The sequence below is a fragment of the Mobula birostris genome, chromosome 12 (assembly GCF_030028105.1).
Source record: "Mobula birostris isolate sMobBir1 chromosome 12, sMobBir1.hap1, whole genome shotgun sequence".
Taxonomy (NCBI): Eukaryota; Metazoa; Chordata; class Chondrichthyes; order Myliobatiformes; family Myliobatidae; genus Mobula; species Mobula birostris.
In genome coordinates, this window is record NC_092381.1 from 103,049,446 (window position 1) to 103,076,464 (window position 27,019).

The following is a 27,019-nucleotide window of genomic DNA, read 5'->3' on the forward strand; positions in this document are numbered from 1 at the left end:
GCCCAGAAGAAGATAATGGCAAACCACTTCTGTAGAAAAATTTGCCAAGAACAATCATAGTCTAGACCATCATCACCCATATTATATGACGCAGCACATAATGAATGAAGTTGCTGTCCCTATACCTCTGATTCTGATGCTGAGTACAAACTGGAAAAGGCACCATTCAGGAATACACTAAATATCATAAACACAAGAAAGTCTGCAGGTGCTAGAAATCCAAAGCAACACACACAAAATACTGGAGGAACTCCGCAGGTCAGGCAGCATCTATAGAAATAAAGGCCAAGACCCTTCATCAGAACTGAGAAGGGAGGGGGGAGGTACCAAAGTGAAAAGGTGAGAGGAGGGGTAGGAGGCTGGCTGGCAGGTGATAAACGTGTGTTCCAGAATGTTGCCTTTACAAAATGTAATCTTATATAAAGTAAACTTACACAGAGACACAATAGATGGTGTACACCTGGAAAAAATAAACGAGTTGCTTTAGGAACTCAGCGGCTCAGGCAGCACCTGTGGAGGGAAGTGTATAGATGATAAAAGGGCCTTGACCCAAAATGTTGTCCGTCAGCTCCCCCTCACTTGGCTCGCTGGGTTCCTGCAGCAGCTCGACTTTTGATGCTGTATTGGTTAATATATTTCGGAGATGATCCTAGAACTGCCACATACCAATGTTGTGAGCTTCATCGAACACCACTACCGATTTCCGTGACAGCTCCTTGGAAACCATGTCTGCGATCTTGGGATCCAGCAGGTAGTGGTAGCTGTAGACAATTATGTTTGCGTGCAGGATCTGACATGAGGGTCACAGAGCAGATGTATTAGTGATGTAGAAACAGGAAGGGAAGTTGACAGATTAATTCCATCATCTCAAACAGCACCTCAGGTGAACGACCAGATGTTTAAAGTTTAAATTCCTCGATGTTATTATTTCAGAGGACCGGCCCTCGGTCCAGCACATTAAGTGCAATTACTAAGAAAGCACAACAGCGCTTCTATTTCTTTAGGGGTTTGTGGAGATTCAGCATGACATCTAAAACTTTTAACAAACTTCTATAGATGTGTGGTGGAGAGCATAATGACCGGCTGCATCACAGTCTGGTATGGAAAAAACCAATGCCCTTGAGTAGAAAATCCGACAAGAAGTAGTGGATTCAGCCCAGTCCATCACTGGGAAAGGCCTCCCCATAATCTACACAAAATGTTGTCACAGGAAAGCAGCATCCATCATCAGGGAGCCCCACTGCCCAGGTCATGCTTTCTTCTTGCTGCTTCCATCAGAAAGAAGGTACTCACACCACCAGGTTCAGGAACAGTTACTACCCCTTAACCATCGGGCTCTTGAACCAAAGGGAATAACTTCACTCACCCCAACACTGAAATGTTCCCATAACCAATGGACTCACTTTCAAGGACTCTTCATCTCATACTCTCCATATTTATTGCTTATTTACTAATCATTATTATTTCTTTGTTTTCATATTTGTACAGTTTGTTGTCTTCTGCATTCTGGTTGATCACCCAAGTTGGTGCAGTCTTTCATTGATTCTGTTATGGTTATTATTCTTTGAATTTATTAAGTATGCCCACAAGAAAATGTATCTCAGGGTTGTACAGTGTGATGGGGTCCTGAATTACCCCCATGAACTGTGCTTTTGAAAAGAGAAAGAGAGAAAGAGAGAAAGAGAGAGAGAGAGAGAGAGACAGACAGACAGACAGAGACACTGACACTGACACTGAGACTGCTCACAGCATGTTTATACTTTCTACAAGGATGCTGCCTGCTTGGAAATTCTTAGAGAGGGAAGGGAGGAGCTGTTTGAGAGACAACTGGTATTCAGCATGGGGAGATAAATAGAAGGTCAGATGATAGACCTGGAGATACATGGTTTTGGACACTGAATGAGCTTCGTTGTGCCCACAGAAAAAGTGGGTTTTGGAGGATCGATCAGTGGCTCTCACGGTGTGAAAAGGGCGGGACCGGTGGGGAGTTATTTATGTGTCCAACCCTCACCTGGGTTGATAATTCTACCACAGAAGAATGGTCCCCTTTGTTGTGGTCACAGTCGGTGACTTCTAAAGGATTTCGGAGGACTACGGGAAGATCAATGGCATCAGCTCACCTGAAGACTCAAATCTCTTTCTCTCTCTCCATCACCACTCAACTCAATACCACGAACTGAACTGAACTTTACTCATCATCGTGAGACTGTATCTATTTACCCCTAGACTTGAAGAAGCTTGATTTTCATATATTTCCACACACACATGTATATATAGTCATTGCTAACCTGTTTTATATATTTGATTTTATATTACTGTATTGCGTAGTTACTAATAAATAATATTAGTTAGTAGCAATACTGGACTCCAAAGTGTTTTCCATTTCTGCTGGTTCTTTAACCCGTCACGGGGTACGTGAGAACAGTATATGGTGACATACATGTATTTCCAATTACTTTGAACTTTTTTGAGACAAGAGCAACTTGTAAACTAGGGGATGAGTCCAGTTTAGCAGTGCAAACCTGTAAGGCTGGGATCATGCTTAGCAAACAATGCTTTAAGATACATATGTGAATACTTAGCCAGCAGAACAGTTCCCTTCAGCCTGACAGACACAGGATTTGTTAAAACTAGAATTTGCTTACGGAATATCGAGCCAGGAAATAGGGGCACCAGCCCTTCTGTCGCCCATAAACTTTCAGGTCATCTAGATTATAAACGCCAGAGGAAAGGGGCTCTTGTTTCCCGTGATCATCAAACTCCTGAAAGAAACCAAGTCCCCGTTACTCAATCTCAGGCGCAGGAGGCCATTCAGCCCAGTGATCTCATTCCAGCTTCTGGAAAGGGACCTATTCACAGAAACAGACTCTTTGGCCCACCAGAACTGTGCCGATCATCAACCACCTGTTCACATTAACCCCGCACTAACCTCTTTATTCCCCCACCACCCCCAGATTTCACATCACCCACACACTAGAGCCAATTTACAGGGGCAAACACGAGGAATTCTGCAGATGCTGGAAATTCAAGCAACACATATCAAAGTTGCTGGTGAATGCAGCAGGCCAGGCAGCATCTCTGGGAAGAGTTACAGTCCACGTTCCGAGCCAAGGAACATTTTTGGGATATGGGAGGAAATTGGGGCACCCGGGAGAACCAAAGAGAATGTGCAATCTACACACAGACAATATCCCAGTACTCATAGTCAGGGTTAAATCTGGGTTTTACTAGCCACACCAGTGTACTGCCCAGAATCCCTACCCTTAACCCTGACCTTTACCCAGAGCCCTGCAGATGCACATCACATCCCCACCCAACTCCCTGCTGAAAACACTGGTGGGAATAACCCCACTCTTCTCAGTTTTGACCCTCGGAGCTAAAGGGACAATGTGTCCTCAGTGGGAACGTCCCTCTAAATTCACCAATCCCGCTGTCACGGGGACAACACAGACCAGGACATAGGGTCACGTGGCAAAAATACACATTGTGTGTGAATGAGTTGGTGACTGCACCTCGTAGAAGCGGCAGATGGGCACGTTGGGGTTGCTGGAGTGCTGCACCCTGACATGTGATGCAGTCAGACTATGACACTTCCCGTCCACTTCCTTCCCAAAGCGCTGGGCACTGGCCTGTGCAGAGCAGAGAAACAAAAGGCCAAAATAATTCAAATTCAAGACCAAAAAAGCAAACAACCACTTCCAGAAAACTTAGCTGACACCTTGTCCCTTGTCTATCTGTCACTGACCACCAGAGCTTGTCTGCCTGTCACTGACTGCCTTATCTTGTGCGTCCATCACTGACTGCCTAGCCCTGTCCACCCGTCACTGTCCGCATCGGCCTTTCCACCCGTCATTGACCGCCTCGCCCAGTCCGCCTGTCACGGACCGCCTCGCCCTGCTGCCCGTCACTGACCACTTCGCCCTGTCCACCCATAACTGATCGTCTCGCCTTGTCCTCATGACACTGACCATCTCACTCTGTCACCCGTCACTGACCATCTTGCCCTGTCAACCCGTCACTGACAGTCTCGCCCTGTGCACCCGTCACTGACCGCCTCGCCCCATCCACCCGTAACTGACTGTCTCGCCCCGTCCACCCATCACTAACCGCCTCGCCCTGTCCACCCATAACCGACCGTCTCGCCCTGTCCACCCGTCACTGACTGCCTCGCCCTGTCCACCCGTCACTGACTGCCTCGCACTGTCTGTCCGTAACTGACTGCCTTGCCCTGTCTGCCTGTAAATGACTGTCTTGCCCTGTCCTCCTGTAACTGACCACCTCGCCCTGTCCATCCGTAACTGATTGTCTTGCCCTGTCCACCCATCACTTACTGCCTCGCCCTGTCCACCCATCACTTACTGCCTCGCCCTGTCCATCCATAACTGACCGTCTCACCCTGTCCTCATGACACTAACCACCTCACCCTGTCCACCCGTAACTGACCACCTAGCCCAGCCTGTCCATCACTGACCACTTCAGACTGCCCATCTCTGACTGTGCTGGTCAATGGTCTCCTCCCCCCACAACCCAGCCCGGCCCCTTCTGACAGCCTCCTCTCCACGTGACTCTCCAAAGGAGCCAAAGCATCCTGGTGTAGAGCTCAGCACTGCTCTGAAAGACCCACCTCTGGATGGATGCAGAGGTTCTTCCTGGAGCTGAGTGCCAGTGCCAGAAACTGTTTCTTTTCACCAGTTTGTTTCTCATAATACTCCAGCAACTTGCGAAGTTCCTCAATAACCTGACAGTGGGGAGGTACGGCCAACGACAGGGTAGAGAGAGAGGGACCAAGGAGGAAAGGATGGGAAAGGAAAAAAATGGACAAACTAGGTTAGAGCATTTAGAGTGGCAGTGGATATACTAGAGTGGATTCCGGACTGGTAATAGTTTCAATTTATCTATTGAGGTACAGAACAGAATAGGTCCTTCTGGCCCTTCGAGCCACGCCACCCAGCAGTCGCCTGATTTAACCTTAGCCTATTCACAGGGCAGCTTACAATGAACAATTAACCCATAAACCGGCACATCTTTGGACTGGACTGCCCAGAGGAAACCCTTGCTGTCAAGGGTTGAAAGTACAAGCTCCTTCCAGGCAGTGGCGGGAATTGAACCTCTACGCTACTGTGCGCCAGAAGTTTGCTGACGGTGGAAAACTGAGTGGGAATGATGATGAGATGTGAAGAGGAGGATACAGTACAAATTAATTAAGTGGGCAATGATGTGGCAAATTAAGTACAAGGTGGAAGATTATCCATTCTGTTAAAAAAACTGAAACACTGAATTTTTTTTATAAATGATACAAGATTCAGAATGTCAATGTCCAAGGTGACAGGGAGTTCTTGTAAACACAGTCTGCAGATGCTGGAAATCCAGAGTAAGACACACAAATGCTGGAGGAACTCAGCAGGTCAGGCAGCATCTGTGGAAATGAACAGATCGACGTTTTGGGCCGAGACCTTTCTTGCAGTTACTCAATGATGTACTTGTTAAAATCCAAGAATTTTACTATTTTCTTACCTTTTCGATCTCAGGAACTGTCCGTGAACAATAGATCAGCTTTGTCACTTCAGCAGGATATGTCTGGAGAGACAAAGTGGGGAACAGCCCAAGTGAGAAGGAGAGATATTACGGACTCAGGTTACAAGGGTGGGATATGACAAGTAGAGCAGGCTACCCCAGAGCACTCTGAGGCTACAGGGGCAGTTGTGAAGTCAAACCAGGTGCAGAGCCAGTGGAGTACGTGCATTCAAACTGGACATTCCCCATAAGGGATCAGAAACTGGACATGGGATCAATAGTATCTCAAAAATCTATGAATCTGTATTTATATGTACGATGCATATCCTTGGCATACTACACACAGACAGCTTCCACACATATTGTGCGTACAACTATTTATTTACTCATTGACATACAATGCAGATTAGTCCCTTCCGAGCCTTTGAGCCACAACACTCAGCAATCCCCTGATTTAATCCTAGCCTCATCACAGGACAATTTACAGTGACCAGTTAACCTACGAACTGGTATGTCTTTGGACTGTGGGAAGAAACCCGAACACCCTGTTGTATCAAACCTGTTATATCAGTCAGTAAGGCACGAGCTGATCCTGCCTTGACCTCAAGCTCTCTCCTCTGTTCTCCCCATATTTGTTGTTCAAATACCTGCCAGTCAATGTTTGCAACAAACCTGATTTTCCAGCTTTCTGAGGGGAAGGAATTGCAAACATTTGTGTGAGACGGGACATTCCTCCTCACTCCTTTCTGAAATTGGTAACTCCTTATACTGGAATGAAACTGCTACTTCTAGGTAACCCCAACTAGAGAAACCATTTTCGCAGCAACCACCCTATTTATCTCTCTTAGAATCTTGCATGCACCTTATCAAATGAATTCTGGAAATGGTTGCCATTATCACCTTCCTTACTTCTGGTTTAAGATGGCACTGGTGAATTTCGGCTATCTCTGCCTGGTGGCCAATGAAACAAGGAAAACAACTAAATACTTTGTTAATCACTCTTTTTTTCTGCTAAATATTAATTGCATGCCTGTAACTTCCCATTGGACTTGGAGGCAATTCAATGTAGCAGAGCCGAGGCGGGGCAGTGGGCCTGTCACCAAGATTGAGCAAGAACCTGAGCTTTGATCGATTTAAGTGCCGGGCCAAATCATAGCGGCAGGTTCCAGGCCCCAGACCCAGAGTATACCTCAGTGACTAAACCCGATGCTTGGGTGATTTAGGCACTGGGCCAGATTGAAAAGGTCAGAATTTCAGGGCCCAAGGTGAGAGAAGGGGCGGATCAGCTCGCTGCTTGGCTCTATGCTGAACTAAGTGTCTGGGGACATACTTTCTGTGGACTTCAGTTCAGAATACTATTTGCATGTGTTTATTGTTTGCATGATTTGTTATTTTTTCTGCGCACTGGCTGTTTGACGGTCTTTTTTATGGGTGCTTTTGGGTTTCTTTGTTTCGAGGCTGCCTGTGGGAGAAGAATCTCAAGGTTGTATAATGTATACATTCATTGATAATAAATATACTTTGAACTTTCAACATATTCCAGCACTCCTAACCTTTCTGTTCTCGCTTATCACTCTCTGGTCTCCAGCTGCACCTTTACCTTCCCTCTCCCCACCGGCCTTCACCAGCCCTGGATAAACCTTTACCCCTCTCCAGTCCATAATTCACCTACCAGCCCTGCCAGATATTGTAATGAGAGATGCAGAGATGGCAAAGGAACTGAGTGCGTGTTTTGCATCAGTCTTCACAGTCGAAGACATCTGCAGTATACCAGACACTCAAGAGTGTTAGGGAAGAGAAGTATGTGCAGTGAAAATTACGACTGAGAAGGTGCTCAGAAAGCTTAATGGTCTGAGGGTGGATAAATCTCCTGGACCTGATGGAATGCACCCTCTGGCTCTGAAGGAAGTAGCTGGAGAGATTGCACAGGCATTAACAATGATCTTTCAAGAACTGATAGATTCTGACATTGTACTGGATGACTGGGAAGTTGCAAATGTTACTCCGCTATTTAAGAAGGATGGGAGGCAGCAGAAAGGAAACTATAGACCTGTTAACCTCATTGGGAAGTTGTTGGAATCAATTGTTAGGGATGAGATTACGGAGTACCTGGAGCCACATAACAAGATAGGCCCAAGCCAGCATGGTTTCCTGAAAGAGAAATTCTGCCTGACTAACCTACTGCAATTTTTTTGAGGAAATTTCAAGCAGGGTAGATAAAAGAGATGCAGTAGATGTGCTATACTAGGATTTTCAAAAGTCCTTTGACAAGGTGCCACACATGAGGCTGCTTAGCAAGATAAGAGCGCATGGAATTACAGGGAAGTTACTTGCATGGGTGGAGCATTGGCTGACCGGCAGAAAACAGAGAGTGGGAATAAAGGGATCCTAGCAACACACATAAAAGTTGCTGGTGAACGCAGCAGGCCAGGCAGCATCTCTAGGAAGAGGTGCAGTCGACGTTTCAGGCCGAGACCCTTCGTCAGGTCTAACTGAAGGAAGAGTGAGTAAGGGACTTGAAAGTTGGAGGGGGAGAGGGAGATCCAAAATGATAGGAGAAGACAGGAGGGGGAGGGATGGAGCCAACAGCTGGACAGGTGATAGGCAAAAGGGATACGAGAGGATCATGGGACAGGAGGTCCAGAAAGACAAGGCGGGGGGGGGGGGACCCAGAGGATGGGCAAGGGGTATATTCAGAGGGACAGAGGGAGAAAAAGGAGAGTGAGAGAAAGAATGTGTGTATAAAAATAAGTAATAGATGGGGTACGAGGGGGAGGTGGGGCATTAGCGGAAGTTAGAGAAGTCGATGTTCATGCCATCAGGTTGGAGGCTACCCAGACAGAATATAAGGTGTTCCTCCAACCTGAGTGTGGCTTCATCCTTACAGTAGAGGAGGCCGTGGAGACATGTCAGAATGGGAATGGGATGTGGAATTAAAATGTGTGGCCACTGGGAGATCCTGCTTTCTCTGGCGGACAGAGGGTAGATGTACAGCAAAGCAGTCTCCCAGTCTGCGTCGGGTCTCGCCAATATATAAAAGGCCACATCGGGAGCACCGGACGCAGTATATCACCCCAGCCGACTCACAGGTGAAATGTTGCATCACCTGGAAGGACTGTTTGGGGCCCTGAATGGTGGTAAGGGAGGAAGTGTAAGGGCATGTGTAGCACTTGTTCCGCTTACACGGATAAGTGCCAGGGTGCCAGGAGGGAGATCAGTGGGGAGGGATGGGGGGACGAATGGACAAGGGAGTTGCGTAGGGAGCGATCCCTGTGGAATGCAGAGGGGAGGGGAGGGAAAGATGTGCTTAGTGGTGGGATCCCGTTGGAGGTGGCAGAAGTTACGGAGAATAATATGTTGGACCCGGAAGCTGGTGGGGTGGTAGGTGAGGACCAGGGGAACCCTATTCCTAGTGGGGTGGCGGGAGGATGGAGTGAGAGCAGATGTGCATGAAATGGGGGAGATGCTTTTAAGAGCAGAGTTGATAGTGGAGGAAGGGAAGCCCCTTTCTTTAAAAAAGGAAGACATCTCCCTCGTCCTAGAATGAAAAGCCTCATCCTGAGAGCAGATGCGGCGGAGATGGAGGAATTACTAAAGGGATCCTATTCTGGCTGCCTGCCAGTTACCAGTGGAGCTCCACAGGGGTTGGTGTTGGGACCGCTGCTTTTTACGACATATGTCAATGATTTGGACTTGGGATTAATGGATTTGTGCCTAAATTTGCTGATGATACAAAGATAGGTGGAGGAGCGGGTAGTGTTGAGGAAACAGGTAGCCTGCAGGGAGACTTGAATAGTTTAGGGGAATTGGCAAAGAAGTGGTAAATGAAATACAATGTTGGAAAATGTATGGTCATGCACTTTGTTGGAAGAAATAAACCAGCAGACTATTATTTAGATGGGGAGAGAATTCAAAATGCAGAGATGCAAAGGAACTTGAGAGTCCTTGTGCAGGATACCCTAAATATTAACCTCTGGGTTGCTTCACTGGTGAAGAAGGCAAATGCAATGTTGGCATTCATTTCTAGAGGTATAGAATATAAGAGCAGGGATGTGATGTTGAGGCTCTATGAGGCACTCGTGAGACCACACTTGGAGTATTATGTGCAGTTATGGGCTCCTTATTTTAGAAACAATATACTGACATTACAGAGGGCTCAGAGAAGATTCACGAGAATAATTCCAGGAATGAAAGGGTTACCATATGAGGAACGTCTGGCAACTCTTGAGCTGTATTCCCTGGAGTACAGGAGAATAAGGGGGGGATCTCATAGAAACATTCCAAATGTTAAAAGGCCTGAACAGATTAGATATGGCAAAGTTATTTCCCATGGTAGGGGAGTCTCTGACAAGAGGGCACGACCTCAGGATTGAAGGACACCCATTTAGAACAGAGATGCAGAGAAATTACTTTAGTCAGAGGGTGGTAAATCTGTGGAATTTGTTGCCACGAGCAGCTGTGGAGGCCAAATCATTGGGTGCATTTAAGGCAGAGATAGATAGGCTCTTGATTAGCCAGGGCATCAAAGGGTATGGGGTGAAAGCAGTAGAGTGGGGATGACTGGAAGAATTGGATCAGCCCATGATTGAATGTGGGGAGCAGGCTCAATGGGCCGAATGGCCCACTTCTGCTCCTATATCTGATGGTCTTACGTCTCAGTCCTCCCACTCTCCTCTTTGTATTGGCCATCTTCCCTTTCCATTCCTAGTCCTGATGTCTCAGGTGCTACGGTAGCGAGGCGTTTAATGCGACACTATTTCAGTTAGGGACTCCGTGGTTCAATTCTGACATCATTTGTAAGGAGCCTCTGTACATCTTCCCTATGGAAATGCGTGGGTTTCCTCCGGGTACTCCGGTTTCCGCCCGCAGTCCAATGACGTACTGCTTAGTAGGTTCAAAAGTTCGTTTAATATCAGAGAATGTATACAGTATACAACCTGAAATTCGTACACTTCACAGGCATCCACAAAACAGGAAACCCTGTGGAATGAATGATAGAAACATCGAAGCCCCGAAATCTCCCCACCCCCCCAACCTTCACACAAGCAGCAGCAAAAGCATAACCCCCCCCAACTTGCACCAGTAGAGCACTGACTGCCCCCACTCCGCTCACTATGTAAGCAATAACAAAAGCCCCCAAAGGGACCTAGATCCAGAATCCATCAAAACTACAGTCTATAACCCAGACAGTCTCGCTTTCTCCATCGAGGGAGAGTAAGATCACTCCTGCAACGACGAAAGCGGAGACCAGCAACTCGCTGATCTGATGTTACAGTCTACCGTGTCAGTTAATTGGTCATTGTATATAGTCCCGTGATTAGGGGGTTGCATGGTGGCGCAGTTGAAGGGCTGGGCAGGCCTATTCTGTGCTGCACTACAATAAATAAATGTTGGGTCTTGACCCGAAACATGAACAACTATTCCTCCCCAAACAAATGCTGCTTGGCCTGCCACCCCAGCAGTTTAAGTCCTTGTTCTGGAATCCAGCTGCTCTACCTCTTGAGCCAATATCATTCCTTGGCTGTGCAACAATCATATATTCTATTACTGGACTGGTCCCACCTCATCATCCTTCCTGCCCATCATCTGAAAATATCAAATACTTCTAAACTTAGTCAGCTTCATCATGGGTACTGGCCTCCCCAGCATCCAGGACATCTTCAAGGAGCGATGTCTCACCACAGCGGTGTCCACCATTAAGGACCCCTATCTCCCAGGACATGCCCTTTTCTCACTGCTACCATCAGGAAGGAGGTACAGGAGCCTGAAGACACACATTCAATGTTTCATGAACAGCTTCTTTCCCTCCACCATCAGATTTCTGAATGGACATTGAACCCAAGAACACTAATTCACTATTCTTTTTACTTACTGTAATTCACATTTTTTCTCTCTATTATTATGTATTGCAGTGTACTGCAGCCATAAAGACAACAAATTTCATGACATATGTCGGTGATATTAAACCTGATTCTGATTCTTATTCCACAAGACCATTACATATGGAAGCAGAATTAGGCTATTTGGTCCATCAAGTCTTCCACCGTTTCATCATGGCTGATTCATTTTCCCTCTCAGCCCCAATCTCCTGCCTTCTCTCCATATCCTTTTGTGCCCTGATTAATCAAGAACCTATCAACCTCTGCCTTAAATATACCCAAATGACATGGCCTCCACAGCTGTCCATGGCAACAAGTTCCACAGAATCACTATGCTCTCTAGTTAAAAAAATTCATCTTTGTTCTAAGAGGACAACCCTCTATTTTGAGGCTGTGAGCTCTGATCTTAGACTCTTCCACCACAGGAAACATCCTCTCCACATCCACTCTATTTAGAGCTTTCAACATTTGATAGGTTTCAATGAGGTCACCCCCTCCCGCCCCCATTCTTCTGAATTCTACTAAGTACAGGTCCAGAGCCATCAAACGCTCTTCATATGATAAGCCTTTCAATCCCAGAATCATTTTTGTGTACCTCCTTTGAACCTTCTCCTTTCTTAGATGGAGGAGCCAAAACTGCTTACAATACTCTAAGTGAGGCCTCACCAGTGTTTTATAAAGCTTCAGATTCCGATTCTGATACCCTTTCAGTTCTCCGCCTTGGTCACCTTGCACCTACTGTTCATCCCCATCTATTTCTATTTCTGCTGTCAAATTGCCTAACCCGAGATGAATGTTGCAATCATTCAATAGAAAGAGTCTTCAATTTTTCAATTTTCTGGTGTACTCTTATATATTCTGCCTCTTTCTGATGCACTCCTGTTCTTGTCACCCCTGCCAATGTTGTTTCTGTTCACTATGCTTTCTAAGTACCTGCCCTCCCGAAATCCTGTCTCGTATTTTCAACTTATTTTTGACTAGGTGCCCAAGTCCCTGTCAAATTAGCTGCAGTACACACAATCTGCGCCCACACAAACCACCCATGGATGCCTTTGCACACGGTATTTCCAAGCACGCACTCTAATCTCTACATCCACTAAATTTCTCTATTAACCCTCTATACACTAAATTCAACAGTTATGTTCACCGCAGGAAAATGCTTCTGTCCAAGAAGAGATTTGCTGTTACGTGAAGCATTCAGATATGCGGCCTGGTTATACTTAACAGGAGAATTGGTTGAAATGGCTTGCCCGCCACCCCCACAGATCACTGGAACCCTCCTCCCTCTCCCCTCTGTGAAATTAAATAAAACCAGTGTCTCACCATCTGATAAGCTACAATCAGTGAAAGCAGTGATATGGTCTTCCCTGTGCCCGACGGCATTTCCAAAACACCATGACCCTAAACAGAGGAAAGAGCAGCGAGCTTTGAACATCAGTGGACACAGAGCGAACATCAGCACAAGCCCTTCAAATATTACAAATTCCACCCTGCAATAACCTGGTGTTGGAAACCACTGTTATTTTTTAAATATTACTTTTTATAAGATTTGTACTTTTTAACAAACTCATGTTTTTGACACACTGGCAGAAAGCAAAATAACAGCTAAACTAATGGTTTATTACTTTTCTCATTTTTCATTGCCTAAATATTAGCACATTACCTGCATGATGTAATTATTATAATTATGTAGTCCATTAACTAATTCATTCCTATCTAAGGAATTTTCTTTATCTTATCTATAAAAGTAATAGATTTTTCAGAGGTGCCATCTTTTATTTATACCTTTGTCTTGCACCCTTCAGCGTTAATTCTCCTCTTAGCATTGTTTCTCAGCTGTTTATTTAGTTTGTGTGTTTGTACTCGAAAATAAACTGAATTATTGGAATTAAGCCTGCTTGCCATTTTTAACTCCCGGAAGAACCCTAAGGATCAGAAATTAAGCAGAGATTTTAACAGTAGTTTTAAAACTCGTCTGTGTGCAAAATTCATTTCAACGCTCTGCTAGTAAATTTTAATTGAAATAAACATGGTGTCTAAGGACCTATCATCAGTGAATTTAACATATTCTGCTAATATGCAGATACTGAAGACACACCACTGGTGTCAAAATGGCTGTTGTGACGCATCTAGTGTGGTAGTACAGTGAGTAGTGCTTCCACCATTGGCTAGCAGTCTTGCGAAAAGGAGAGTTGAATGTGTAAGTCTTTCCCTGTGAGTACATAGCCTCCCCATCAGCAAGCCTCATGTAGTGCCTCCTCGCTGGCGACACACGGAAACCGAACTCCTTTCGGACTCAGGCTGAACTACAGAGAACGGGAAGGAAGTCTGGCCCCTACACGTAGCACGCTAGCCCCTGGTGCTCGTGAACCAGGCCCCCAGCTATGAGTAAATAGCCCCACTGCCCTGTGGGTAGCCTCGGGAGAGATGAAGGCTGCGGAGTAAACTCAGACAGAAAATCCAGAGCGGAGCCCTTAAGGCAACTGGACGTCATTGAACATCTTTTCAGAGGCTTCTGCAGCCAAGCTGGTGCCAAGCGTACCGTTTCTTAAGCTTTCCTTTGGACTACACTGGTGAGGCCGAGAGGGGGATCTTGACAACTGGGCATCTCAGGATCTCCATATCTTCCTCCCAGGCTTGTGATGATGATCATCATCACTCATTGTCCTTTGATGGAAGCCAACCACCAATGGATTAGGCTTAATTGAGCTGGACTGAACATTCCTGGATACTTCTAATAACTGTGTGGTTTGGTGTTTTATATTGTGTGTTTTTTGCTCATTTTTTTTGCCATTTGCGCTATTTTTTCTCTTCTTTGCGTGTTGGGGGTTTGAATGGGTCTCATGGTTTTCATTGTTTCATGGCTGTCTGTGAGGAAGGCGAACCCTCAGGATTGTATATTGCACACATATGTTGATAATAAATGTACTTTGAATCTTTTTAATTTGTTAATGTCGGGAAGGATCTATCACCAGATGGATGCCTAGCTTACAGGGTTAGATCCCAAAGAAAAAAAAATCCAAACTCTGTGATTACATTCAAAGGTGCATTGATATGCAAGGGCATTCTAAGGTACGGAAGGAGGTAGTGTTGGGTTGCTTAAAGGGCATTAAGGCAGATAAGACCTCAGGGACTCAGAGAATATACCCCAGGTTATTGAGAGAGGCAAGAGAATCCAGTATCCAGGACACCTCAGGGAGCGATGCCTCAAAATGGTGACATCCATCATTAAGGACCCCCATCACCCAGGGATATGCTCTCTTCCCATTGTTACCATCAGGGAGGAGGTACAGGCACATATTTAACGATTCAGGAATAGCTTCTTCCCCCCTACCAACAGTTTTCTGAAGATAGAATTCTGGTTTGGGGTCTTTTGGCGGGAGCCATGGAGCGGGACAGAAGGGAAAATGCCACAGAATGTCGTTGGAGGGAAAGTCCCTGTTGCAGAAAATGCTATGTGTAGGTGAATGGCTCCAAGGAGGAAGGACAGTACTCCTGAGAGAGAGCTGTTTGCTCGAGATGGTCTCAGAGGGGAGTTTGGCAGGTGTTTTCATGCAGACCATAGGTCCAGCATGCGAGTTAAGAGGTACACGCTAAATACACCAGCATGAGCTCCAACGGTTGTGCTCACATTGGACTGCTTCAACTGTAATGGGTCCTTTTATTTTCTTTTCTTTTTTTTTCTATTAACCGTTTGATAAAGCTGAAGTTGATAAATATACTTACTTTATAATTTTATGTGGTATACCATCTGTTATTTCTTACTGACAGATAGTTGTGCAAGGGCAGTATTTACACAGCATTCGCTCAAATCGAGGTTTCTTTCATTGGAACATCATGACGTTCCTGTTTGGTTGAACCCCAAATCTTATATACCTGTATCAAATTTCCTTTCAGTCTTCTATGTTCCAAGAAATAAAGTCTTAACCTATTCAATCCTTCCTTATAAATTTGAAATTTGAGAAGGAGAGGCTAAGGCCAGATATATCAGTATTCCAGTGGAATAACGGGATTTACAGAGGCATGAGAGAGGAGCTGGCCAGAACTGACTGGAAGAGAACACTGGCAGGGATGACAGCACAGCAGCAATGACTGGAATTTCTGGAAACAATTCGGAAGGCACAGGGTATATATATCTCAAAGAGGAAGAGGTATTCTAAAGGAAAGATGACACAGCCATGGCTAACAAGAGAAGCCAAAGCCAACATAAAAGTCAAAGGGAGGGCATAAAATAGAGCAAAAATTAGTGGGAAGTTAGAGGATTAAGAAGCTTTCAAATACCAACAGAACGCAACTTAAAGTCATTAAGAAGGTGATGGAATAAGATGCAATACGAAAGTAAGCTAGCCAATAATATTAAAGAGGCTACCAAAAGCTTCTTCAGATACATAAAATGAAAAAGAGAGCCAGGAGTGGATATCAGACCACTGGAAAATTATACTGTTGAGGTAATAATGGGGGCAAGGAAACGACGGACAAATTGAATAAGTATTTTGCATCAGTCTTTACTGTGGAAGACACTAGCAGTATGATGGAAGTTCCAGGTGTCAGGGGTCATCAAGTGTGTGAAGTTACTATTACTAGGGAGAAGGTTCTTGGGAAACTGAAAGACCTGAAGGTAGATAAGTCACCTGGACCAGATGGTGAACACTCCAGGGTTCTGAAAGAGATGGCTGAAGAGACAATGGAGGCATTAGTAATGATCTTTCAAGAATCACTAAATTCTGGAATGGTTCCAGAAGATTGGAAATTTGCAAATGTCACTCCACTCTTCAAGGGAGAAAGGCAGAAGAAAGGAAATTATGGGTCAGTTAGTCTGACCTCAGTGGTTGAGAAGAAGTTAGAGTCGATTGTTAAGGATGTGGTTTCAGGGTACTTGGTAGCACATGATAAAATAGGTCGTGGTCATCATGGTTTCCTCAAGGGAAAATCTTGCCTGACAAATCTGTTGGAATTCTTTGAAGAAATACCAAGCACGACAGACAAAGGAAAATTGTTTGATGTCGTGTGTTTGGATTTTCAGAAGGCACTTGACAAGGTGCCACACATGAGGCTGCTTATCAAGCTATGGGCCCACAGTATTACAGGGATAAAAGAGTGGCTGACTGGCAGGAGGCAGAGTGGAAATAAAGGGAGCCTTTTCTGATTGGCTGCTGGTGACTAGTGGTGCTCCATGGGGTTCTGTGCTGGGACCGATCGTTTTATGTTTTATTTTAATGAGTTGGATGATGGAATTGATGGCTTTGTTACAAAGTTTCCAGGTGATACGAAGATAGGTAGGAGGGGCAGGTAGTTTTGAGGAAGCAGAGAGACTACAAAAAGATTTAGACAGATTAGCAGAATGGGCAAAGAAGTGACAAATGGAAGACAGTGTCGGGAAGTGTATGGTCATGCACTCTGGCAGAAGAAATAAAAGGTTTGACTATTTTCTAAATGGAGAGAAAATACCAAAAACTGAGATCTAAAGGGACTTGGGAGTCCTTGTGCAGGATTCCCTAAAGGTTAATTTTTAGGGCGAGACTGTGGTGAGGAAGGCAAATGTGATGTTAGCATTCATTTCAAGAGGACTAGAATATAAAAGCAAGGATGTAATGTTGAGACTCTATAAAGCACTGGTGAGGCCTCACTTGGAAGATTGTGAGCAGATTTGGGCCCCTTATCTTAGAAAGGATGTACTGAAACTTGAGAGGGTTCAAAAGATGTTCACAAAAATAATTCCAGGTTTGAATGGCTTGTCATATGAACAGTGCTTGACGGCCCTGAGCCTGTGTTCACTGGAATTTAGAAGAATGACGGGTGCCCTCATTGAAAGCAATCGAATGGTGAAAGGCCTTGATAGAGTGGAGGTGGGGAGGATGTTTCCTGTGGTGGGAGAGTCTAACTCCAGAGGATACAGTCTTAGAATAGAGGGACATCCTTTTAGAACAGAGATGAGGATGAGTTTCTTTAGCCAGAGAGTGGTGAGTCTGTGGAATTTGTTTCCACAGGCAGCTGGGGAGGCCAAGTCACTGGGTATATTTAAGGCAGAGGTTGATAGATTCTCGATTGGTCAGGACATGAAGGAATACGGGAAGAAGGCAGGAGGTTGGGGCAGTGAGGGAGAATGGATCAGCTGTGATGAAATGGCTGAGCTGACTCGATGGGCCAAATGCCTCATTCTGCTCTTATACCATATATAACCATGAGATTCATTTTCTAGTGTGTATTCACAGTAAATACAGAGAAACACAATAAAGTCAATGAAAGACCACACAAGATGGACAAACAACCGTGCAAGAGACAACAAACTGTGCAAGTACCAAAAGAATAATAATAGTAATAATAAATAAGCAAAACATATCAAGAATATGAGATGAAGAGTCCTTGAAAGTGAGTCTATACATTCCATTGAATTCAGCGTTGGAGTGAAGTTGAGGAGAAATGGCAGGTGGAGTTTAACTTGGCCCAATGTGAAGTGTTGCACCTTGGTAGGTCAAATATAAAGAGACAGAACACTGTTAAGGGCAAAACCCCTGAAGGGTTTCTGAAAGTGACTACACTGGTTGATAGGGTGGTTAAGAAGGCATATGGCATACTTGCCTTTATTAATTAAGACACTGAGTTTGAAACTCAGCCAGTTATGTTGCAAGTTTATAAAACTCTAGTTAGGCCATATCTGGAGTATTGTTTAAAAATGCAAACACGAGGAAATCTGCAAATGCTGGAAATTCAAGCAACACACACAAAATGCTGGTGGAACGCACCACCAAGCACATCTTTGCCTCCGCCACACTTTCTGCTTTCCGCAGGGGTCGCTCACTACGTGACTACATTGTTGATTCGCTCCCCCCCATTCCTCACAACCGATCTACCTCCTGGCACTTATTCTTGTAAGCGGAACAAGTGCTACACCTGCCCTTACATTTCCTCCCTCACCACCCTTCAGGGCCTGAGACAGTCCTTCCAGGTGAGGCAACACTTCACCTGTGAGTCTGCTGGTGTGATATACTGTGTCCGGTGCTCCCGGTGTGGCCTTCTATATATTGGTGAGACCCGACGCAGGCTGGGAGACCGTTTCGCTGAACACCTACGCTCTGTCCGCCAGAGAAAGCAGAATCTCCCAGTGGCCACACATTTTAATTCCACATCCCATTCCCATTTTGATACGTCTATCCATGGCCTCCTCTACTGTAAAGATGAAGCCACACTCAGGTTGGAGGAACAACACCTTATATTCCGTCTGGATAGCCTCCAACCTGATGGCATGAATATTGATTTCTCTGACTTCCGTTAATGCCCCTCCTTCCCTTCTTACCCCATCCCTAATTTATTTATTTATTTTTTCTCTCTTTCCCTCTCACAATAACTCCTTGCCTGTTCTCCATCTTCCTCTGGTGCTCCCCTCCCCTTTTTCTTTCTTCCAAGGCCTCCTGTCCCATGATACTCCCCCTTCTCCAGCCTTGTATCCCTTTTGCCAATCAACTTCCCAGCTCTTAGCTCTTCTATTTCCTCTAATCATTTCGGGTCTCCCCCTCCCCCTCCCACTTTCAAATCTCTTACTATCTCTTTTTTCCATTGGTCCTGACGAAGGGTCTCAACCCGAAACGTCGACTGTACTCCTTCCTAGAGGCTGCCTGGCCTGCTGCGTTCCACTAGCATTTTGTGTGTGTTGTCTGGAGTACTGTGTACATTACTGATCACCTCACTATATGAAGGATGCAGAAGAGGTCTACCAGGATGCTGCCTGGATTAGGTGGCATGTGCAATCACAAGAGGCTGGATAAACTTTGGTTGTTTTCTCTAGAGCAACGGAGGGTGAGGAGAGATCTGATAGAGGTTAATAAGATTATGAGAGGCATAGATAGAGTTGCCAACGGTATCTTCCTCCAAGGGTTGAAATGTCTAATACCAGAGGGCATGCACGTAAGGTGAGGGGCAAGACTTTTACACAGAGAGTGGTGAGTGCCTGGAATGCCCTGACTAAGGTGGTGTTAGAGGCAAGTACATTTGAGACTTTTAAGAGATGTTTACATAGGCACACAAATACTTTATATTTTATTGTCGCCAAACAATTGGTACTAGAATGTACAATCATCACAGTGATATCTGCGCTTCAGACTCCCTGGATTACAAATTTTAAATATTAAAAATAGTTACAATTAGTAAATATTAAGAATTTAAATTATAGATCATAAATAGAAAATAGAAAAATGGGAAGTAAGGTAGTGCAAAAAAACCGAGAGGCAGGTCCGGATATTTTGAGAGTATGGCTGAGATCCGGGTCAGGATCCATTCAGCAGTCTTATCACAGTTGGAAAGAGTCTTCAAGCTCCTGAACCTTCTCCCGGAGGGAAGAGGGACGAAAAGTGCATTGGCTGAGTGGGTCGTGTCCTTGATGAGGAAAATGGAAAGATATAGACATTGCGTAGGCAGAAGAGTTTAGTTGGCTATTTGATTATTAGATGAATTAGTTTGGCACAACATTGTGGGCCAAAGGGTCTTTTCCTGTGCTGTTCTGTTCTACGTACACTCTCGAAGTTTAGAAGGCTGAGATGATCTGTTTCAATCATCGATGGATCAATAGAAAAAGACAAGTTTGCTCTGGTGGGGAAAGCTGGAAAAAGATGACAGGTTCCTAAAATAGGGTATAGTTCATGACAGAGAGTGAAGGAGATCTGGGACTCTTCCCCACCTGGAATTAAATAGCTTTTCAAGATGGAGTTTGAAGGACGACTGAACAGAAGTGAGTGAATGGGTGAGGGAGACACGAACTCCAATCAGGCTGACGAATGGAACAGGTTTCTGAATTATAGGCTTTAGGGAATCAAATGCCACATTCTGTTAGTGACAGGAGCCAACCTATAAACCAGATATTAAATAGATCCCTAGAAGCAGGAAGTGGCAGTGTGTGTAACAGTTCCTCCACCACCTCAATACTCCCCCTCAAATCTCACCTTCTTTAACACCATCTTCATTTACCCCCCTGCCAACCCTCAACCCACCCACCTCCTCACCTTGGCATCGAGGATTCTCTTCAGCTCCAGCATGTAGGAGTATTGCTCAGGGTAGATGTAATCATAGGGGAAGTACACCAACAATCCGTCAATGTTCAGCCTAAACAAATACAACAGAGCAAAAAAAAATTGTCAGACAGCTGCTGAAAACCATCCTTGTGCCTCGTGAAATGTCAAACCCTCAAAAGACCTAATCCCTCACTTCCAGTCCACCACAAAGTCTCGGAGTACCAGCCTATTACTCAATAGTTGCTGGAATACAGTCAGTGTCTCAGACTCTGCACCAATGATTAACATGTTCTTGGGGTCGCTCTTTAACGTTTTCACTGCATGTGTGGTGATTTTTGTAGCCACACCGTTAGCTGTACTGTTCATCCCTCCATTGGGACCTCTCTCTTTTATGTGCAGAGAAACTATGTTGCTACCTCCCATCAGCTGAAGAGGTTGAGATCGGCTAGCTGATCTTCTGTCTTTACAAATTTTAATGAGTCTCTGCATAGTCATAGAAAAGTACAGCACAACAACGGGCCCTTTGGCCCAGCTAGTCCATGCCAAAATCATGTAAGGAACCCCCATCACCTAGGTTAAGTTGTCTTCTCATTGCTAGCATCAGGAAGGAGGTAGAGAAGCCTGAAGGCACACACTCATTGATTCAGGAACAACTTCTTGCCCTCTAATATCAGATTTCTGAATGAACATTGAATCCATGAACACTACCTCACTACTTTGTTATTTCTATTTTTGAACTACTTCTTTAATTTAACCGTTAACACTTTTTTCCTCTCTAATACCATGTATTGCATTGTACTATCACCACAAAGTTAACAAAATTCACGACATATGCAGGTGATATTAAACCTGATTCTGATAACGTCCTCAAATCCTAGCAACATCCTTGTAAATGTTGTTACCAGGAGATGGCTTTTGGATTCCCTGTTAGTCCATCTTCTCTGGAGCTTGTGCTCTATCAGAACGATGAGGCAATAGCAGACATGACTTACTCGTTCTGTCCTCTCTTAATTTAACAATATCAAAGCAAGCGGTTGCGCTATGAACCCGCAGTGAGAGAAATGTTAAAAACACACAAGAGTTATTTTATCAAATATAAAGTCGAAGCAAGTAGCTGAAGAAGTGAGCGGAAGAATTCGGGTCGAAAAAGTCGTTTTTTTTTAAAAACTGCTCGGGGAGAAGGGTCTGCATTGCGCAGGCGCGTGACGTAGCGCGCCAAGGTTTAAAAAGCAGACCACCATATACAGCAGCCATCGTTGGAGTGGACTGAGTCAGAGTGGGGCAGCTTTGGCTCAAACAGGCTTCGGCGAGAACAGGCAGAGGCCGGGGTAGGTTCCGGTAAGTTTTTTGTTCAGATTGTCTAGCGTAGTGAGAATGCCAGGCAGGATGTTGGAATGCTCCCCTTGCAGGATGTGGGAAGTCAGGGAGCCCTCCGGTGTCCCTGACAACGACACCTGTAAGAAGTGCATCCAGCTGCAGCTCCTGACAAACCGCGTTAGGGAACTGGAGCAGGAGCTGGATGACCTGCAGATCATTCAGGAGAATGAGGAGATTACAGATCGTAGCTACAGGGAGGTAGTTACGCCAAAGGAGCAGAGGACAGGAAATTGGGTCACTGTCAGGCGAGGGAAGAGGAAAGGGCAGGCAGAGCAGGGTTCCCCTGTGGCCATTCCCCTCAACAAGTGTACCGCATTGGATACTGTTGGGGGGGATGACTTACCTGGGACAAGCTGCAGTAGCTGGATCTCTGGCACTGAGTCTGGCTCTGCAGTGCAGATGGGAGGGGGGAAAAGAGGAGAGCGGTAGTGATAGGGGACTCGATAGTTAGAGGTGCAGATAGAAGGTTCTGTGGTCGTGACAGAGAATCCAGGATGGTTTGTTGCCTCCTAGGTGCCAGGGTCAAGGATGTCTCTGATCGATTGCATGACATTCTGAAGTGGGAGGGTGACCAGCCAGATGTTGTGGTGCACGTCGGTACCAATGACATAGCAAGGAAGAGTGAAGAGGTCCTGGACAGTGAGTATAGAGAGCTTGGTAGGAAGTTGAAAAGCAGGACATCAAGGGTGGTAATCTCAGGATTGCTACCTGTGCTAGGTGCCAGTGAGGGTAGGAATAGGATGCTCTGGAGGAGGAATAAGTGGCTGAGGAACTGGTGTAGGGGGCAGGGTTTCAGATTTCAGGATCATTGGGACCTCTTCTGGGGCAGTTGGGACTTGTACAAGAGAGACGGGTTACACTTGAACCACAGGGGGACCAATATCCTTTCAGGGAGGTTTGTTAGTGCTATTGGGGAGGCTTTAAACTAGATTTGCAGGGGGATGGGAACCAGAGTGCCAGAGCTGACAGTGTGGCTGGGGTGAAAATAAATGATATTGAAAGTTTAAGCAAATCCGCTGATAGAAAGGTTGTGAGTGGTGGTAAAAATCTTCTGAGGTGTATATATTTCAATGCTACGACTATTGCGGGGAAGGCGGATGAGTTGAGGGCGTGGATTGACACGTGGAATTATGATGTTGTAGCAATTAATGAAACTTGGCTACAGGAGGGGCAGAACTGGCAGCTTAATATTCCAGGGTTCTGATGTTTCAGATGTGGTCGAGGCAGAGGAATGAAAGGTGGGGGAGTAACATTGCTTGTTAGGGAAAATATTACAGCAGTGCTCAGGCAGGACAGTTTAGAGGGCTTGTCTACTGAGTCCTTATGGGTGGAGCTGAGAAACAGGAAAGGTATGGCCACATTAGTGGGATTGTATTACAGACCACCCAATAGTCAACGAGACTTGGAAGAGCAAATCTGCAGAGAGATAGCAGGCAACTGCAGGAAACATAAAGTTGTGGTGGTAGGGGATTTTAATTTTCCATACATTGATTGGGACTCCCATACTGTTAGGGGTCTAGATGGTTTAGAGTTTGTAAAATGTGTTCAGGAAAGTTTTCTAAATCACTATATAGAGGGACCAACTAGAGGGGATGCAATATTGGATCTCCTGTTAGGAAACGAATTAGGGCAAGTGACAGAAGTCTGTGTAGGGGAGCACTTTGGTTCCAGTGATCATAACACCATTAGTTTCAATTTGATCATGGACAAGGATAGATCTGGTCCTAGGGTTGAGGTTCTGAACTGGAAGGCGGCCAAATTTGAAGAAATGAGAAAGGATCTAAAAAGCGTGGATTGGGACAGGTTGTTCTCTGGCAAAGATGTGATTGCTAGGTGGGAAGCCTTCAAAGGGGAAATTTTGAGAGTGCAGAGTTTGTATGTTCCTGTCAGGATTAAAGGCAAATTGAATAGGAATAAGGAACCTTGGTTCTCAAGGGATATTGCAACTCTGATAAAGAAGAAGAGGGAGTTGTATGAAATGTATAGAAAACAGGGGGTAAATCAGGTGCTTGAGGAGTATAAGAAGTGCAAGAAAATACTTAAGAAAGAAATCAGGAGGGCTAAAAGAAGACATGAGGTTGCCTAGGCAGTCAAAATGAAGGATAATCCAAAGAGTTTTTACAAGTATATTAAGAGCAAAAGGATTGTAAGGGATAAAATTGGTCCCCTTGAAGATCAGAGTGGTCGGCTTTGTACGGAACCAAAGGAAATGGGGGAGATCTTAAATAGGTTTTTTGCGTCTGTATTTACTAAGGAAGCTGGCATGAAATCTATGGAATTGAGGGAATCAAGTAGTGAGACCATGGAAACTGTACAGATTGAAAAGGAGGAGGTGCTTGCTGTCTTGAGGAAAATTAAAGTGGATAAATCCCCGGGACCTGACAGAGTGTTCCCTCGGACCTTGAAGGAGACTAGTGTTGAAATTGCGGGGGCCCTGGCAGAAATATTTAAAATGTCGCTGTCTACGGGTGAAGTGCCGGAGGATTGGAGAGTGGCTCATGTTGTTCCGTTGTTTAAAAAAGGATCGAAAAGTAATCCGGGAAATTATAGGCCGGTAAATTTAACGTCGGTAGTAGGTAAGTTATTGGAGGGAGTACTAAGAGACAGAATCTACAAGCATTTGGATAGACAGGGGCTTATTAGGGAGAGTCAACATGGCTTTGTGCGCGGTAGGTCACATTTGACCAATCTGTTGGAGTTTTTCGAGGAGGTTACCAGGAAAGTGGATGAAGGGAAGGCAGTGGATATTGTCTACATGGACTTCAGTAAGGCCTTTGACAAGGTCCCGCATGGGAGGTTAGTTAGGAAAATTCAGTCGCTAGGTATACATGGAGAGGTGGTAAATTGGATTAGACATTGGCTCGATGGAAGAAGCCAGAGAGTGGTGGTAGAGAATTGCTTCTCTGAGTGGAGGCCTGTGACTAGTGGTGTGCCACAGGGATCAGTGCTGGGTCCATTGTATTTGTCATCTATATCAATGATCTGGATGATAATGTGGTAAATTGGATCAGCAAGTTTGCTGATGATACAAAGATTGGAGGTGTAGTAGACAGTGAGGAAGGTTCTCAGAGCCTGCAGAGGGACTTGGGCCAGCTGGAAAAATGGGCTGAAAAATGGCAGATGGAGTTTAATACTGACAAGTGTGAGGTATTGCACGTTGGAAGGACAAACCAACGTAGAACATACAGGGTTAATGGTAAGGCACTGAGGAGTGTAGTGGAACAGAGGGATCTGGGAATACAGATACAAAATTCTCTAAAAGTGTTGTCACAGGTAGATAGGGTCGTAAAGAGAGCTTTTGGTACATTGGCCTTTATTAATCAAAGTATTGAGTATAAGAGCTGGAATGTTATGATGAGGTTGCATAAGGCATTGGTGAGGCCGAATCTGGAGTATTGTGTTCAGTTTTGGTCACCAAATTACAGGAAGGATATAAATAAGGTTAAAAGAGTGCAGAGAAGGTTTACAAGGATGTTGCCGGGACTTGAGAAACTCAGTTACAGAGAAAGGTTGAATAGGTTAGGACTTTATTCCCTGGAGCATAGAAGAATGAGGGGAGATTTGATAGAGGTATATAAAATTATGATGGGTATAGATAGAGTGAATGCAAGCAGGCTTTTTCCACTGAAGCAAGGGGAGAAAAAAATCAGAGGACATGGGTTAAGGGTGAGGGGGGAAAAGTTTAAAGGGAACATTAGGGGGGGGGGCTTCTTCACACAGAGAGTGGTGGGAGTATGGAATGAGCTGCCAGATGAGGTGGTAAATGCGGGTTCTTTTTTAACATTTAAGAATAAATTGGACAGATACATGGATGGGAGGTGTATGGAGGGATATGGTCCGTGTGCAGGTCAGTGGGACTAGGCAGAAAATGGTTCGGCACAGCCAAGAAGGGCCAAAGGGCCTGTTTCTGTGCTGTAGTTTCTATGGTTCTATCCCGTGCATGTAGTTCCCCTTCAGTACAGGTGAGGATGGGGATCGTGCACTCCACCCGATTGAGAATGTCCTCGAACACATCTTCTCCTCCCATCACCAGGCCATGGGTTAAGGGGAAGGAACATCGACTCAGACCATGAGAGGCCTGTGTCGGGCATTTTCATGCCTTACAAGGCGCAGATTGGAAGTCTGTGTGGGGCGCCACTCCTCGCGCAGACTAGAGCAATGTGTGGTTAAGTGCCTTGCTCAAGGACACAAACACGCTGCCACAGCTGAGCTCAAACTAGCGACCTTCAGATCACTAGACGAACACCTTAACCACTTGACCATGTAAAAAGTAAAAAGTTTCTGGGGAACATGAGGGTAAACTTCTTCACCCAGAGGAGTGTGGAATGAGTTGCCAGCACAAGTGGTGCATGTGAACTCGATTTCAACATTTAAGAAAAGTTTGGATAGGGTTAGGATAGGGGTACGGTCCCAATCCAGGTCGATGGGAGCAGGCAGTTTAAATGGTTTGTCGCGAACTAGATGGGCTGAAATGTTTCTGTGCTGTACTTTTCTATGACTATTCATACAGCTGGTGCAGGAGAGGACAGAGAGAGATACCGTCAGAGGGACACAGTCCTGGGGACTGCCTACCTTGATGTCTGGACCTCAGATGGAGTAGTGACATGAAAGTTGACAGGATATACTCAAAACAGCTCTTGCAAGCTTGAAGATGTCAATAGACCTTAGTAAATGGAATGCTGGGGTTTTGGGAGTGTGGGATGGAGGGATTTAGGGTCTCAGGGGAGGTGGGATAGTGGGGGATGGAGGGGAATGAAGGTTACTGGAGGAATTTGGGAATTAGTTGGGGTGGAGGAGGGATTGGAGGGAGTTGGGGTCTCAGGTGGGTGGGATAGAGTGGAATGAGGGGGATTGGGGGTGTGGAAGAATTTGGGAATGAGTTGGGGTGGAGGAGGGAGTTGGGGTCTCGTGTGTGGGATAGAGTGGAATGAGGGGGATTGGGGGTGTGGAAGAATTTGGGAATGAGTTGGGGTCTCAGGTGTGTGGGACAGAGTGGAATGAGGGGAATTGGGTGTCGAGGAATTTATGAATAGGTTGGGATCTCGAGGGATGAGGCCGTCAGGGCGAATTGGGAATGAGTTGGGGTCTCGGGACGTGAGAAAGTGGATAAGGGGGATTGGAGGGATTTGGGGTATCAGGGTGTAAAGCAGTGGGGGAATGAGAGGGGTTGAAGGGATTTGGAATTCCAGCTACCGACAGCCCATAATACTCCGTACTCACCTCATCCTCGCCGCTCTGCAAATGTAT

The 27,019-nt window shown here is 45.4% G+C and overlaps 1 protein-coding gene across 1 annotated transcript in view; it reads right to left on the reverse strand.

The window, feature by feature from the left end:
• The window catches only part of ercc2 (excision repair cross-complementation group 2), a 79,536-nt gene extending 52,517 nt beyond the window's left edge, over positions 1-27,019 (reverse strand). Inside the window, exons 1-8 of the mRNA XM_072274407.1 lie at positions 26,993-27,019; positions 20,387-20,486; positions 12,717-12,794; positions 5,515-5,577; positions 4,625-4,738; positions 3,513-3,629; positions 2,646-2,762; positions 667-790 (exon numbers count right to left, since the gene is read on the reverse strand). Coding sequence (XP_072130508.1) covers positions 667-790; positions 2,646-2,762; positions 3,513-3,629; positions 4,625-4,738; positions 5,515-5,577; positions 12,717-12,794; positions 20,387-20,486; positions 26,993-26,997 — 718 coding nt within the window. The 5' untranslated portion in view covers positions 26,998-27,019. The remainder of the gene's footprint in view (positions 1-666; positions 791-2,645; positions 2,763-3,512; positions 3,630-4,624; positions 4,739-5,514; positions 5,578-12,716; positions 12,795-20,386; positions 20,487-26,992) is intronic.